Source organism: Corythoichthys intestinalis, chromosome 11 (genome assembly GCF_030265065.1).
Source record: "Corythoichthys intestinalis isolate RoL2023-P3 chromosome 11, ASM3026506v1, whole genome shotgun sequence".
NCBI classification, from domain to species: Eukaryota; Metazoa; Chordata; class Actinopteri; order Syngnathiformes; family Syngnathidae; genus Corythoichthys; species Corythoichthys intestinalis.
Window position 1 is genome coordinate 26,352,512 of NC_080405.1, and position 16,839 is coordinate 26,369,350.

The window sequence follows — 16,839 nt, forward strand, 5'->3', positions numbered from 1 at the left end:
AAGTCTCGCGATAAGTCATTTCTCGCGTTGTCGTTTTGCTGGCAAAGATTTGCAAATGGAGGCTGCGGGAACTCGAAGACTCTAAACGGCAGTAGGTTAGGATTTACTGTTTCATTATTTCATCTCACTGATTTAAGATTTATTTAATTTAACAAAGCTACTTTAAGATTGGTAAAAACCACTTTAGTATCATTTCATGGCTTTTGTCAACGCCCCGTTGGCATTTAGCAATAGCAGCAAGCTAACAATCAGCCAAGCGCTCCGTTGCAAGCTACTGATCACAACAATAATTTACCATGAACAACTCGAATCGAAGATATTGATTTAGATCTTGATCTTGTCTAGTGCACGGCAGTGGATTTATTAAGTGTTTTACGACACGATCATATTGGTGACGTGAGAACAGCAACTAACAATAACAACGTAAAGATAGCCTGTAAATCTATGTTGCAGCCCTTACCCATAAAAACTATTTTTTCTGTGACAATAATATTTAATTATTTGGCCTAGTAGGTAATTGCAGTGTAATTTGCTGTGCGGTTATATACATTTATGTGAAACAAATTGATCATTTTAAATGCTTTATATACAAAGCATACTAACCTGTTATTATTTTCAGACAAATATAATGCTGGCTTGAGCTAAAAAAATTGAGAGCTGATTTCTGGCAATTTCCTTCATAATACCTAAGTCTTTACATTAGGGGTGTAACAAAATATCAAAATGGTGACATATCGTGATACTTTGTATTCCAAAAGGTTATCGATATGCTCCTGCCAAGAATCGAGATATCGTTTTAAAAACTGTGTCAATTTTTTTTTAAATTTAATAAAAATAAATAAATAAATAAAAGTTATTATCAAAATCTTCCACCATAATACAACCCCTAGCAAAAAGTATGCAATCGCCAGTCTCTGACGATCACTCACTCATACATTTTATCATGTAGAACAAACTCAGGTTAAAAGCTTGAAAAAATAATGAATTAGTTCAAAAATGCACATCTTTAGCATTCAGAAACACTAAAAGAAATGAATAAAAAACATTGTGGTGGTCAGTAAATGTTAATTTTATTGACCAAGTGCAGGGAAATATATATGGAATCACTCCATTCTGAGGAAAAAAATATGGAATGATGAGAAACAAACAAAGAAATAACAATCAAAATACATCTCTAGTATTTAGTAGCACCACCTATGGCTTTTATGACAGTTTGCAGTCTCTGAGGCATGGACTTGATGAGTATTCTTCATCAAATTGGTGCCAACTCTCTCTGATTGCAGTTGCCAGATCATCCATGCAGGTTGGAGCCTTGCTGTGGACCATTTTTTTCAATTTCCACCACAGGTTATCATTAGGGTTGGGATCTGGCTATTTGCAGGCCATGACACTGACTGCATGAGTCTTTCTCCAAGGAATGCTTTAACAGTTTTAGCTCTGTGGCATGATGCATTGTCATCTTAGAAAATGACAAACATATTTTCAATCGAAGGGATAAGACAGCTGTCTAAAATTTCAATGTTAACTTGTGCATTTATTGACAATTTAACCACAGCCATCTCCCCAGTGCCTTTGCCTGACATGCAGCTCCATATCATCAAGGACCGCGGGAATTTTGGTGTCTTCTACAGGCAATCATCTTTGTAAATCTCACTGGAACTGCACCAAACAAAAGTTCCAGCATCTTCACCTTGTCAAGAGTCAAGAATCTGCATTGGACAAGGTAATGATGCTGGAACTTTTGTTTGGTGCTGTTCCAGTGAGACCTTAAATGGCCCAAAATTACCTAATTGCCCGTCATTGACTGCCACTGACAGCCATAGACGTTCAATCCGTTTGAAGTGGGAGGGATGGCAGCGAATATTCGTTCATTCGCTGCCACCCTCCGACTTCAAATGGATTGGGCATCTACTAGTGATAAACTAATTCCAATTCAAACTAGATGCTTGTTTTTCTGTTAATTAGTTGTTTGTAGAATATCCTAGAATGATTTCCTGACAAATGTATCGATAATTATTGTATCGCCATATCGTCAGATAATCGTTACCCGTGAGCTTTGTATCGCAAATCGCACCGTATCGTGAGGTACCAAGAGGTTCCCACTCCTACTTTACATCAGTGACAATGACATTGTGTAGACAAAATAAGGCAAGGCAAGGCAAATTTATTTATATAGCACAATTCAACACAAGGCAATTCAAAGTGCTTTACATCACATGAAGACCATAAAAATCACATTTAAATCAACACAACGTAAAAACCAAGACAAATGATCGCATTTAATCACAGAATAAAAATAAATAAATAAAAATAAAACAAAAATAAAAATAAAGCAAAAACTACTACTACTAATAATCATTGAAATCAGCAATGGAGATAAGCACAAGAGGAATAGAAGGCAGGTAGGTTGAAATATATAGACAGTTATGGATATGCAGTGCCAAACAAAAGCGTTTTTAGCCCTGATTTAAAGGAGCTAACAGTTTGAGCATACTTCAGACGTTCGGGTAACTTGTTCCAGAGGTGAGGAGCATAATAACTAAATGCTGCCTCACCCTGCATGGTTCTTGTTCTTGGAACATGCAGAAGACCCGTTCCAGACGACCTTAGGGCTCTAGATGTCTCATAGGAATCTAACAAGTAAAGGATGTATTTTGGTCCAAGGCCATTAAGTGTTTTGTAGACGCGCAGTAGTATTTTATAGTCTATCCTTTGACTCACTGGAAGCCAGTGTAGCGATTTCAAAACCGGTGTAATGTGGTCCAGCTTCCTTGTATTTGTGAGGACTCTGGCTGCAGCATTCTGTACTAGCTGCAGCTTCCTGACTGATTTTTTATCAAGACCTGTAAATATACCGTTGCAGTAGTCCAATCTGCTGAAAATGAATGCATGCATAAGTTTTTCCATGTCTTGTTGAGTCAGAAGCCCCTTAATTCTGGTTATATTTTTTAGGTGGTAATAAGCGGATTTAGTGACGGACTTTAGATGGCTATCAAATTTTAGGTCTGAGTCAATAATTACGCCAAGGTTTCTGACTTGATTTGTAGCTGTAAGTGACATTGTGCTAAGTTGGCTGCTTATCTTTGACCTTTCCTTTTTTGGCCCAAAAATGATCACCTCTGTCTTCTCCACATTTAACTGGAGAAAATTCTGGCACATCCATTCATTGATTTGACGAATGCATTTACTCAGGGAGACTAAGGGACTGTAATCATGTGGGGACACAGAAATGTACAGTTGTGTGTCATCTGCATAGGCGTGATAGGAGATGTCATACTGTTCCATTATCTGAGCTAACGGAAGCATATAGATGTTAAATAAGAGTGGTCCAAGAATTGACCCTTGAGGGACTCCACACGTGAATTTGGTTCGTTCTGACTGATAGTTTCCAATTGACACAAAGAAATCTCTATCATATAAATAGGATGTGAACCACTGAAGAATAGTGTCAGTAAGCACTACCCACTGTTCCAATCTGCTGAGTAGTATTTTGTGATCAACCGTGTCAAATGCGGCGCTGAGATCCAATAGTAGCAGAACAGATGATTTGCCTGCATCGGTATTCCGACGAATATCATTTAGGACTTTGATAAGCACGGTCTCGGTGCTGTGTTGTGGCCGAAATCCAGACTGAAATGAGTTAAAAAGATTGTTTTGCATCATAAAAGTCTGGATCTGTTCAAACACAACCCTTTCGATAATTTTCCCCAGGAATGTCAGATTTGATATTGGCCTGTAATTACTAATGGTTGAGGCATCCAGATTAGGTTTTTTTAGGAGAGGTTTTTTAGGAGAGGTTTTATTACTGCACTTATTTTATTACTGAAAATAAGTGCTTCAGTCCGTAGTTACACATAAAAATTAGTACATGATTACATAGCCATTGTTTTTTGATGACTGCAGCCTTGACTGCATCTTGGCATGCTGTCAATCAGCATCTGACATTGTTCGTCTGTTCGTCCATTTATTTGTTCCTTTTACAACAGTTTAAATAATTTTTTAGTCTTGTGATGACTGCCGTTACAACCAAATAGGATGAATGAATACGATTCAACTTGTGCGACATATTTGTTTTCATTTTAATTTATTGGTATTTATTTGTTAAAATCGTTCTCAGGTTCATGTACATCATGTCGGATTCTCTGTATGAGAAATTTCTGGCACCAGAGGAGCCTTTCCCCCTCCTCTCCCAAAGAGCCAACCTCAGTGATGTGGGAACCCTTGATGTCAGTGATTTCAGCTGTCAGCTTTCATCCTGTCACAGGACGGACCCCCTGCGCCGCTTCCACGGCAACAGGCGAGTACAGTATTGTCTGAGATGCATGAAGATTTGTAGATATGTTCAGACACAGAGAAGCCCATTTGAAGGGACAAATATTCATCAGTTCAGTGCATTTACAGCTCTTGCAAAAAAAAAAAACGCTTTCTTATTCTGTTTTTCTTCTCTTTTAATGTAAGACCTGTCTGCATTTAAAGGAAAAATTTGAAAAGCGTTTGAGTTAATCCTTAGCCAAATCGTCTAAGAGTAGTGATATCCCGATCCGATACTCAGTATTGATATCAGCACCCAATTAGGCATGTGTCTGTATGAGATTTTTACGGTATGACAATCTTAAGCAAAAATACCGTGGTTTCACGGTATTGCAATTATAGCTCTAAAATGTGTTATTTTGAAATGTATGGGTTAAAAAAAAGTTCAATTGAACAGGATTTCATTTTATTTTTAACAAATTTGCCAAATTGGAACAACATGAATATAATGTTTAAATAAATGAAAATTAAATCACGGAACTATCTTAAATATAATTTATAGACTAAACCCACATCAACAGCTCTAGTTGCTAAACATAGGAACAAAAATAATTATTTTCCATAAAAAAGTAAAAACACTTCCAGATAAAATTAAATAAATAATACAAAAAAATATAAATATATACCGTAATTTTCGGACTATAAGCCTGTACTTTTTCCCCTCATTTTGAATCGAGCAACTCATAGTCCACTGCGCTTATTTATTGATTTATTTGGGTTAATAGGTAACATTTTATTTGACAGTGGCGTCATAAGACTGCCATAAGACAATCATATTTATGACATTACGCTGTCATGGGTATTAATGAATGCTTACGACAGATGTCATTAAGTATCATCAGGCCAATATGTCACTAACTCCATTTATGTCCAGCTCGGATCTTTTACATGCAATCAAAAGTGAGATGGTTTACTGGATGACACAAAATTACATCGAATTCATTAATACTCATGGCAGTGTCATGTCGTAATTAAGATGGTCTTATGACAGTCTTATGGCGCCACTGTTAAATAAAGTGTTACCAAATACCATAACTAGCAATTAATGAAACAACTGGAACAGTAACTGAAGACATAATTAGCACAGACCACGAATTTTGATTATTATTTACATTTGTAGCGCTGCAATGCATCCTGCCGCTCCAAGCCATTTCCCGCCGGATTATCGGGACATACAGTAAATAATAGATCTTACCGTACTACGGTATTACGGAAAATTTTAGTGGTTTTGAAACGGTAACGTTTTCATACGGTAAACCTTGAAACCGCTTACCGGCACATACCTACCTCCGATACGACTAACTTTGGAGTATCGGATTGTATCAGATTTGTTGACAAGATCCGATCCAGTCGTCGCATGTTTCGCAGTACCATCATGCTTTTCGGCTGCTCTAAATCAAACTAGAGAGCAAATACATCTGCTGACTGAGACAACTGCTCTTCAGGAACTAATTATAGTAACAGAGCATTGTGTAATATTCTTGAAGAGCCAGCAGCAGATCTTGGCTTAATACAAAAATTATGATTTTTTTTTTTATTGCATGATTTTCAGGTCTGAAAATAAAGAGATCTGAATCGGCAAAACATATCTTGAAAAAATTGGATTAAAATCAGAACCCTAGACCAGTGTTTTTCAACCGGTGTGCTGTAAGAGATTGTAAGGTGTGCCGTGAGAAATTATCCAATATCGCATTTTTAAAAATTTTTTATGTCGTCTGGCGGAGTTGCACAAGGAAGGAGAGACGAGGAAGAAGGTTTCGGTTGTGTGCTAATGAGGGAGGTATGGCTGGTGTTGTGTTCAAGAGCTGCTCGGATTTCTACCCACCTTGCTATCCGCGACAGTGTGGACCTTAGCACGTCTACTGTACGTCATTGGATTAGAGTTAGACTTATCAAGTGTCGATATACACAAAAGTGTTCTATTTTATCCATATGTGACGACCGTCAATCCTCCCCCTGTGTTTTATTCCAACACATTGTCGAGGACAGCAAGGTGGCCGATGGCTAGAAATCAGAGTAGTTCTTGAATGCGACACGAGTAGCTATCCAACAGCCCCATGGTGCCAAACAAGCTTAAATGTCATCTCCAAACGAAACACCCGTCGCTTCAAAACAAGTCAATGGACTATTTTGTTCGCCTTTATGAAAACACAGAGAAACAGGCAACTTTTTTGAGAAAAACTACAAAGGTAAATGAGAAAGCCCTCAAAGCCAGTTACGTTGTTGCTGAACTTGTCGCTAAATTCAAAAAGTCCCACACTGTGGCAGAGACAGAAAGATGCTCGGCCCTGATGCGGTTAAAGACATTGCTAAAGTCCCTCTGTCTGATAAGTCTGAGCTTTTGAAGCCTAACTGCGAAAGACAAAATAAAAACAAAGACAAAGAGCTGTTGAAGAAGAGCTTCGGGCACGTCTTTCTTCAATTCCAACCAGGATATCGGCTTTTTGTTCATCTAAACAGGTTCAAGTCACACTGAGTTAGAATAAATATTGAGAAATTATTGGATAATTAAATATAATGTTATATACTGGTATATACTATTTTTTTTCCTATAATAAAAATGTGCTGTGGCTCAGAAAAGGTTGAAAAACACTGCCCTAGACATCCCTATCAAAGAGTGTGTTAATCCATTAATCCTAGCGACAGAAAAGTCAGGCTCAAGCAATCATAGCCTTCTTAGTTAGATAACAAGGAGGTAGACTGTCTATCATAGTCCAAATGAGTTGCCAAATTAGCCACTCAGTAGGTTTTGACTCCTTTATGATTCAATCCATCTCAACTGGGAGCGGATGGCATTGAATGAGCACTAGCTTCAGTTAAAGACCACAAGAAGAAAATCATGCATTCAAGTCATTTTACATTCGACAATTGATTCCTCGACTTGTTGTTGTCCAGGTGGAACCTCACTTCTTGCGGCACGAGTGTGGCCAGCTCCGAATGCAGCGAGGAACTCTTTTCGTCTGTGTCCGTGGGCGACCAGGATGACTGCTACTCTCTCCTTGATGACCAAGAGCTGACATCTTTGGACTTGTTTCCCGAGGGAAGCGTTTGCAGTGATGTTTCCTCTTCCATCAGCACCTACTGGGATTGGTCTGACAGCGAGTTTGAGTGGCAGGTGGGATTGTGATTTTAAAAAAAAAACAAAAAACATCAACAGTACTTTGTTTTTTTTTCTTTTACACAAAACTGCAGATTTTTTATCTATACTTTATCATAATTTCCTGCTATTCTTACTATCGCCAATTATCAAGAATTGGCTATTTATAGTGAGGAAACGGCAACTAAATGCCTCTGATGTCTCTTGGGTGTTATAAGTCACCACACGTCACAAACTCATGGTGCATAAATAAACTATTAAAATTATAAATAATAAGATAGTCTACCGAGTTAGGCCTTAGTGGAGGTCTGTGCGTTTTGTGAATCTTCACACATTCTCCATCTGTCTTCCAGTTGCCAGGAAGTGACATCACTAGCAACAGCGATGTCCTGTCCGACATCATTCCGAGTGTCCCAAATTCACCTTGTTTGGTTCCCAAGAGGAAGCCTAAACCCCACCCTCACCGCAACCTGGATGAGCTGCCATGGAGCGCCATGACCAATGATGAACAAGTAATGCTACTAAAACATCACAGTTTTAACATGTCTAGACAACAGCGATTAAACAGTGACTACCTTTTTATCATTCAGGTGGAGTACATCGAATACCTGAGTCGTAAAGTCAGCACAGAGATGGGCCTGCGAGAGCAACTTGACATCATTAAGATCATCGATCCCTGTGCTCAAATCTCCCCCACGGATAGCGAGTTCATCATCGAGCTCAACTGTCTCACTGATGAGAAACTCAAGCAGGTGGGCCACACGACACTGGCTATAAAAACTCTTTATATTTTTGTAAAAGAAATGCGTTTTTTTTTTCTCGGGTTTTGGGTATGGTTTGATTTTTAGTGTGGGGCATTCATGCCTTTAAAGGGTATGACAACACCTGGGGAAATGCTAATATTCCATTATTTATCCATCAACGCATGCCTTTTGAATTCATATCATGCCACTTCGTGTAATTACACACATCGCAACACCAAGAAAATGATAGAAATTAGGTCGATTGTCAAGCTAAAACGACCCGCCCCCGAGATACCGGAAATCTAGCATATTGTGTGCGTGACGTCACTATAAGGAAACAACCGGCTCAGTGCTTAGTACTGAATGGCGGCGATGATGGCGGACAATTTTGTTAGTTGCAGCGACGAATCCGACGTAACGAACATTCTTCTAATGGTGACGAGGAGAGTTATGAACCTTTCTTTGGTGTTTTGGGCTATCAATTTGAGTCCAAACGAAAGCCAATGCAGCCTAATGAAAGGATCATTGAGGGGAGCAATCACACTGATGAAACACCGGCGGCAACAGAAACACCGAATGGTTTGTTTTGCATTTCTTTTTGTGAAGCTGATACACCGTGACCGCAAAATAAAGTAATGTATAGAATAATTATCATTTAATGTGCTATCATCGGTTTTCGCTCTGCCAACCGACACAAATATGAATGGGATTAGAGGATTTGTTCTATATATTTTACGAGCGATAATTTATACATGTGTCCAGTCCTATATCCAATGCGTGATATGTTTTTTATTATAAAAGAGTACTCACCCTGGCCATTTCCCTCCTTTGCTTTGCCTGGGGTGGTGGGGTGGTCTCATCAGAGCCAGTCATCGTCCTCTTTCTTGTTATCTCGGGACATTTAGGTGAATGCTCGTGTAGGTGGGCACCGCATCTGCTTTCAGCAGCAATTTCTTAGGAAAACCTGATTTCGTTTGTCCATAGTTCGTATAGCTTTCAGGTGTAAAATGCGCACCACACAAAGCCGTGCGGGAGGCTGGGTCTGCAAAATTAGCCCTCTTAGCACGGACCAACTTTACTCATTGTCTGCGTAGTCCAGCTCTTTTTTTCGTGTTCGGGAACTCATGGGTACTACATTGCGACAAATGGCTATTTGTAAACCACATAGCATGACAGGTTTGAACCATTTTAGCGATTTTTTTGATAAAACACGAACGCAACTCTCTCGTCGATAAACAACGATGGCACCTGCCTCAACCTTTTGTTTCCTTGTTATGACGTCTCCGCCCCATTCGGCTGTTTCCGGAATACTTTCGGAAATGTTCGTAATTTTCTATCTATTTTCGATAATTGCTCATGAATGCGATTTATTTTTTTTGTTAACTTTATTAATATTTGTTATCTTGCCACATAACGGTTCTATTGATATCTCACAGCCCCTTAGTGTTTTCATACCCTTTAAGTGTAAAAATATCCTTGAACGTTGAACTACCTACTCGACCAATCAGAAGAGATGCCAGTTTAGTGCATTATGTTTTTCAAATTTAATTAAAGACATCATGTTTTGTTACTGTAGCACTCAAGTAATGGTGTACTGTTGTTTTAAACGAGCGGAAAATAGATTGTGATTGTGTAATCTCCATTGTGATAAAGTATTTCATGTTCTACAATCATTGCATTAAAAAAAATGGGCAAAAAGGGAAATATACAGTAAACCTAGTGTCCAAGAAATCTGAGTAATTTCTCATGTTTTTGCTGTTTGTTTTTTTTTTTGAGCGGTATTGCAACCATTGGGGAGAGTCTCATATTTCAACTGTTATTTATTGTTTTTATAACTGACCAATGAAAAGGTTAAGGTCAGTTTTTGGGTATAGGTTGTTAAAAGTGTTAAAAAGGTAGTGTAACACAGCACAACACAATGGACAGAGTTTCAATTCATTGGGCAAAAAATGCACTCTGATAAATCAAGAGTGAATCATCTACCTTATAAGACTGCAATGACATAATACGCACAAGTAGTGTTAAATCAAATGCTATTATTTCGTTGCCTGATTAGTCAAATGTATTGTCCAAAATGAAAAAAATTATGCAAGTAAATGATTCAGAGCACAGTTCATGATGTGTGTATTTACCGCCTCCAGGTACGGAACTACATCAGAGAGCACGGGCCGAGGCAGAGGGCCAGCAGCACAAGGGAGGGTTGGAAGAGAAGCAGCCACAGCAGCGCCAGCACAGGCGGCATCAGCGGGGCTAGCAGCAGCAACGCCAGCATGGTCAGTTCAGCCAGCTCCTCGACCAGCTCCACGGCCTCCAACTCTGTCGCAGGTAGAAAAAAATTCTCCACTTCTTTCAAAAAACAACCTTACTACTAGGGATGTCAGCAGTCCAAATCCAACACATTTTCAGAGGATCAGAATCCTGTGTAAAAGATGGGATTTTAAAAAATGTATTAATTTTATTATAAGTATTAATTCATTGGCTGCCATTTACGGCGATTGACGTCAAATCGAACTTGACTAGGGGGCTGGCAGCCATCGAAGGATCACGATCATTCAGCCGGTCAATCAGTAAACAATGAGCACTCAATTCTCGCCTTCCCAATTGAAATGGATTTGATATCTATAAATGACAATGGCAGTGAAAACAAGAAACAAAATAATCTAGAGCAGTGGTCCCCAACCTTTTTTGCTCCAAGGAGTGGTGTGATGTGAGCCTTTTATTTTTTTACTGACCGGAAATGTGTGGCAGAAAATTACAGTAAATATAAAATAACACACCGGGCAGGGAAGGGAAGTGCAGGGAAAATGTAATCCCTGAATCAAACTTTTTTTTAACAGCGGCCTCTCCTAAAACTTGACGGCAAATATCCTTGATCGCAGGCGTAATGAGTTCTTCTCTAATCGAGAAAGGTTTCTTAGAGGAATGCAGTTCGTCACATGGTATGCTCTCAGTGCATTTGTTTTTGTTGCCTCATTTGCTAGATTTTAGCCACATATTATGCAGAATGGACTTGAATGAAAAGCTGTCCAAAGACGTCACCACACACACAACAGCAGCTAATGTTACTGTTTACATTTAATGACTCTAGGCTATAGACCCTACCCACGTGACGTCACAGCTCCGCTCTCCTGAATGGTACCGCCCACTTGTCCGTCAAAACATTGTGTTAACCTGTTACGGCTACGTACATTTCTCCTATTTACGGCGTGTTTTTCTGCTCCTTAACATTAATAATCAAAATGGTGAAGGCGTGTGTGGCTGTTGGTTGCACTAACAGAGAAGATGGAAGAAGAGACTTGAAGTTTTACCGTATTCCGAGGGATCCAAAGAGGAGAGCGAAATGGACGGCTGCAATTCGACGTGAAAACTGGGCACCAAAAAATCACCACAGACTATGTAGTAGTCATTTTATATCCGGTAAGATGCATTTAAGATATACTTAGGGGGTTTTGGGCTGACAAATAACCACAATTAAGATCATTGCGAGGCTAATCGCCGACAACATACGACGTAGTACGACATAGTTTCAAATTCAAGATGTTTGTGACTTCCCTTTCTTCCACCATCGTTATTTTTTGAATAATATTTAGCTGGTACCAAGTGAAAGAAACTGGCCTCGTCTACGGGGCTGACAAATAACCACAATGAAGATCATTGCTAGGCTAATCGCCGACAACATACACGTATGTATGTCGTGAGAGTGCTATCGCTAAACCATATAAACATTAAAAGCCCTAGCTCCATTGACAAATGACATGAAATACATTAGACTTGACAGTGGATGTTAGCAAGAACAAAAGATTTTGAATTGAAAATTTCGTAACTCACCTTCCGAGCACAAGATTCCTGCCGAATTTTCGTGTACGAGGACCTGTTTCACCCAACCAGCAACGTAGCATTTATAAGCCTCCAAGCTCTTAAAGTTTTTCAAACTTTCGTGAGAATAGGCTGATTTTGTGTGGACAAGATAGTTGTAAATATCAGGGTCAGGCAGAGACGGCGAAGGCAGCCGGTCAAAAATCATCGATTTAGGCATCAGATATGGATCTGGCGACTGTATAGAACGAAGCTTTTCCACATAACGCCTTTTATGCAACAGATCCAGTGAGTTTGCGGCATCAGAAAGCACCGGGTCTTCCGTGAAATGCATTTTAAATTCCGCCATCAATTGAAAACAATGCTAATACAGAGTCAAAATGACGGACAAGTGGGCGGAACCATACAGCGAGCACGTGGTTTTATGACGTTGGTGGGTAGGCTCTATAGGAGTGCAAAAACCCCAGTAATGGTGACCAACCACTAGAGGGCGACGTACACAAATCTCTACTCAGATTAGTCATATGTCAAGAGGCACAAGCCAGATTGCAGTCGCTAACCAATTAATAAATTATTTATTATTTCTCTGCTGCCCGGTAGCAAATGCGCCATGGACCACACTGGTTCCCCGGCCCGGTGGTTGGGGATCTCTGATCTAGAGGTAAAATGATATTGAAAGCAAGATATTTAAAAAAAAAAAATAACGTGTGTGTATATAGATATTATACATATTTACACTACTGAAACAAACTTTGTAGAATAAAGAGAAATGTCCACTGATAGCAAAAGAAAGTCAAGAAAATTAAACCGAGAGCTCCATTTATCACATAGGATTACCAACTTAATTTATGATATAAACTTATTTATTTACAGATTTCCCTCGCTACCCCGCGCTTCAAACTTCGCACCCTCAGTCCATTGCGGATTTTAATGAATAAATAAATACAGAAGAGCTCTCCCGATCCGATCACGTAGTCTCCCTCTCCCTCTTGCTGCTTTCCTTGATCTGTCAGTCCACTGGAGTTGCTTATTAAAGTTAACGATGATTGACAGATGTTAAGGTTTGATCTTGTCAGAGAGGCTTGGAAACCAAAACTCAAAGCACCGCATGCGTCAATCATCGTTTAGCTTGTTAAACATTTGCTGTTGCAACTCATTGTAAGTGAGCAGCTTGAGCGGATTTGAGTGTACTTATTCAATGAAGCGTATAATAAAGACAAGCATTTTCTTCTTGTTTAAAAATAATTCGGTGGGAAAGTAGCATCTTTAAAACCTATCATTATTATTAGATTTTAAGTGCATAAAACCCATTTATTAAAATATACATACGTTTTTTTTTTTTTTTAATTATGCTTTGGGGGAAAAAAGTGAACACACATGCCTTATATTTATCTCTTTCCAATGCTAAATCTGCATAAATAAATTGAACCTACTTTTGTTTTTTGGGGGGGAGCACTACTTCGCGGTTTTTCCACTTATCGTGGCGGGTTCTGGTCCCCATCAACCGCCAAAAATGAGGGATCACAAACAAAATATTCAAACGTAATTTTTTTCCAACCTTATATTGTGCTGCACATTTATTTGCAAAAAACAGCTTTCTTGAAACCACTGCTGTACAAATAACATCTTTATATAGCTATAATGTCTGGATAGTTTTTTTTTTTAATTATTTAAATAAATATCATTTATACATTTCCGGGTTATTGGATCTGGACAATGTATTCGATCCTCATGCAAATGTATGTGATTTGGACATCCCTACTCACTACTATTTAAGTGAAATACTTTTACCATCGTGATGATCTCCAGGTGGAACAGCTTCAGCTTGCAGTGGAAGCAGCGTGGCTAACATCAGCAGAGCCCACAGCGATGGCAATCTTTCCAGTGCTGCAGAACGCATCAGAGATTCTAAAGTAAGACGATTTATATATAAGCCCATCCCCAACCTTCTCTCATAACTTTCTCCACCTTGTAGAAACGTTCCAAGCAACGCAAGCTCCAGCAGAAAGCCCTACGCAAACGTCAACTAAAGGAGCAGCGTCAGGCCCGCAAGGAGCGTCTGAGCGGCCTGTTCCTCAACGAGGAAGTGCTGTCGCTGCGGGTGACCGAGGAAGACGACCACGGCGATGACCTGGATGTACTCATGTGACACCAGTGAACCAATCAGTGCTCCCTCTTTGCCTACTCTCGCTAACCTAGAGCCTAGCATGCTTAGTTTAGTGTAGGCTAACACCACCTTTTGATATTGCGCTTATCACATTATAGTGCATTTCAGGTTCATCCTGAAATTTGACTCGATGCCCCTCCCAATTTTGTGAGTCTTGTACCTACAAATTTGGCAGCTGTAATAGTCTAGAAGCTTGGACATCATAGAAGGTAAATTTAGCTGCGCTAAGCTAACTCGCTGCTAACTGAGGTTCAAGTGGGAAGGACTAATGCGGGACATGCCGCGCTGTCTTTTGAACTGTGATACTTCTGTCAAGGCTTAAAGGGAGCACTGAACACACTGCATGTCAAAGCCCGCGCCTCCTCTAGCTAACTCGGTAACCTTCAGCATTGTTCTGTTTTTGGAACCACCCGCTAACCAAAAAAATCTACGTGTGCTGTAAATAACTGCTTGTTTTCTGTTTATCCCAAGTGATAAAGAATTAATTCAATGTTTTTCCTTCTCTTTGTGTGTATTACAGTAGTCATGCTATCAAAAGTTAGCAAAATTTTTAATATTATTTCGACTCATTTCTGTTTGTTTTGTTGGTTTGGACCCCTGTCCCCCCTTGATAGCACTCCGAATGTAATTCTACCATGCACAGATGAATGAATGAATTGACGGTTTGACTGTGGAAGTCTTATCACGGGTCGGTGTGTTTACCCTGGTTTATGACATTTATTATCAAGCTAATAACACAATTAACTAATATACAAATACTGACAGAATTGTAATTAACAACCTGATAGTTCTCACTGCTGTGATTTGTTCAACCATTCAGCAGCCTTGATACTTTATCATGTACTTGAGCTTTGGCTCTCATGTCACTTGAGTTGGTTTTAAATCGCAGAAATCCTTTTCAAAGCAATTCTATGTACTCTGTAAAATTCTATTTTGGGGAAAAAATTTGAAAAGAAAAAAAATCGCATCGTGATGCCAAGAAAGTTGTGTAAATAATGTTTTGCTGATTATGACATTAAAATGATTGGAGAACAAAAGTTTTGATGCAGTTTTTGACCTTTTTGATGTTCTGACTAGTGACAATACAGCACGTTTTTCAATGAAATCACTTAATTATGAGTTGTAATTCATACAAAAGGTGCCGTCAAATGCATGGACTCAGTGTTGCCAACTCCCCAGTAAGGAACGTACAAAGTAGCTATTGCCTGTCCTTTTTTGTTCTGTTTTTTTTTGCTATTGGCTGTTGTAAAAGGCGCTAAATGACATTGTCGCCTAATATGCATTATAGGCAATTTGCATGTTATTGTAATGTACGCTTTAGGAGAGAGGAATGTGAGTGAGTGAAAAAAAAAAAGTGGGTAAAAAACACACCCTGAATATGTTTGGAACTACTAATAAACACTAAACCTTTTTTTTTTTTTTAAATACAAAACTAAATGGACTAGAAATGTGTTACAGTACAATAGGAAAAAATGACTTGTTGCTAGTTGTTTTTGACAATTTTAAAAAAAAAAAGGTCGCTAAGGGGCTTTGGTAAGTCGCCAAGTTGGCAACACGGACTGCATGAAATTCCATCTACGTTAAGTACAGCGAACCCTCGCTACTTCGCGTTTCAAATTTCGGGCCCTCAGTCCATCGCAGATTTGTAGTCTAAAGCTCTCTCCCTCCTCCTCCCTGCCCTTTATTTGGTCAGGCAGTGAGTGCACCGGAGTCGCTGATTAAGGTAAATAATGATTGACAGACGTTTAATGTTTGAGGTTCACTCCTCTGGCAAGATCAAAGCGCCGCATGCGTCAATCATCATTTAACTAGTTAAACAGTTCCTGTTACAACTCATTGTGTGTAAGTGAGCAGATTTGAGTGGACTCACTCTATGAAGTATTTAATAAAGCTGCTTTATTCTTGTTTAAAAATAATTTGGTGGGACAGTAAAATGTGTCAAACTTATCATAATTATTACATTTGAGGTGCTTAAAAACTATACACACACATATATATACAGTGGGGAGAACAAGTATTTGATACACTGCCAATGGGCTTTCCCATTGTGAGTGTATCAAATACTTGTTCTCCCCACTGTATATATGTATATATACATACATACATACATACATACATACATACATACTACTGTTCATAAGTTAGGGGTCACCCAGACAATTTTGTGTTTTGCATGAAAAGTCACTTTTATTTATCAAATGAGTTGCAAAATAAATAGAAAGTATTGTAGAGACATTAAGAAGGTTATAAATAATGATTTTTATTCGAAAAAATAATTTCTTCAAACTTTGCTTTTGTCAATTACAGCATTGCAGACCTTTGGCATTCTAGCTGTTAATTTGTTGAGGTAATCTGGAGAAATCTCACTCCACGCTTCCAGAAGCACCTCCCACAAATTGGATTGGCTTGATGGGCACTTCTTGCGTACCGTACGGTGCAGCTGCTCCCACAACAGCTCAATGGGGTTGGGATCTGGTGACTACGCTGGCCACTTCATTACAGACAGAATACCAGCTGCCTGCTTCTTCCCTAAATAGCTCTTGCATAATTTGGAGGTGTGCTTTGGGTGTTTGTCCTGTTGTAGGATGAAATTGGGTACGATCAAGCGCTGCCCACAGGGTATGGCAAAATGGAGTGATAGCCTTCCTTATTTAAAGTCCCTTTGACCTTGTACAACTCCCCTACTTTACCAGCACCAAAGCAAC

At 39.1% G+C, this 16,839-nt stretch overlaps 1 protein-coding gene across 3 annotated transcripts; it reads left to right on the plus strand.

Moving 5' to 3' along the window:
- The first annotated feature begins 8 nt into the window (after positions 1-8).
- Positions 9-15,171, plus strand: fam199x (family with sequence similarity 199, X-linked). Of its 3 annotated transcripts, none has more exons than XM_057850629.1 (8): positions 9-95; positions 4,118-4,297; positions 7,207-7,426; positions 7,762-7,920; positions 7,999-8,160; positions 10,293-10,476; positions 13,777-13,880; positions 13,943-15,171. In XM_057850629.1, the coding sequence occupies exons 2-8, from the start codon at positions 4,122-4,124 to the stop codon at positions 14,114-14,116; spliced, it is 1,179 nt and encodes a 392-aa protein (XP_057706612.1). In that variant the 5' UTR covers positions 9-95; positions 4,118-4,121; the 3' UTR covers positions 14,117-15,171. The 3 variants fall into 3 exon arrangements, with proteins under 3 accessions (XP_057706612.1, XP_057706613.1, XP_057706614.1); XM_057850630.1 differs by having other exon boundaries at positions 21-91; XM_057850631.1 differs by lacking the exon at positions 9-95 and adding an exon at positions 1,572-1,723.
- The last annotated feature ends 1,668 nt before the right edge of the window (positions 15,172-16,839 follow it).

What these genes read in the sequence shown, in the direction of transcription:
- fam199x (XM_057850629.1), top strand. Translation starts at nt 4,122, where the DNA reads ATGTACATCATGTCGGATTCTCTGTATGAGAAATTTCTGGCACCAGAG. An exon ending in CCATGACCAATGATGAACAA is followed by an intron (nt 7,921 to 7,998) that starts GTAATGCTACTA and finishes TTTATCATTCAG; the next exon opens with GTGGAGTACATCGAATACCT. An exon ending in AACGCATCAGAGATTCTAAA is followed by an intron (nt 13,881 to 13,942) that starts GTAAGACGATTT and finishes TCCACCTTGTAG; the next exon opens with AAACGTTCCAAGCAACGCAA.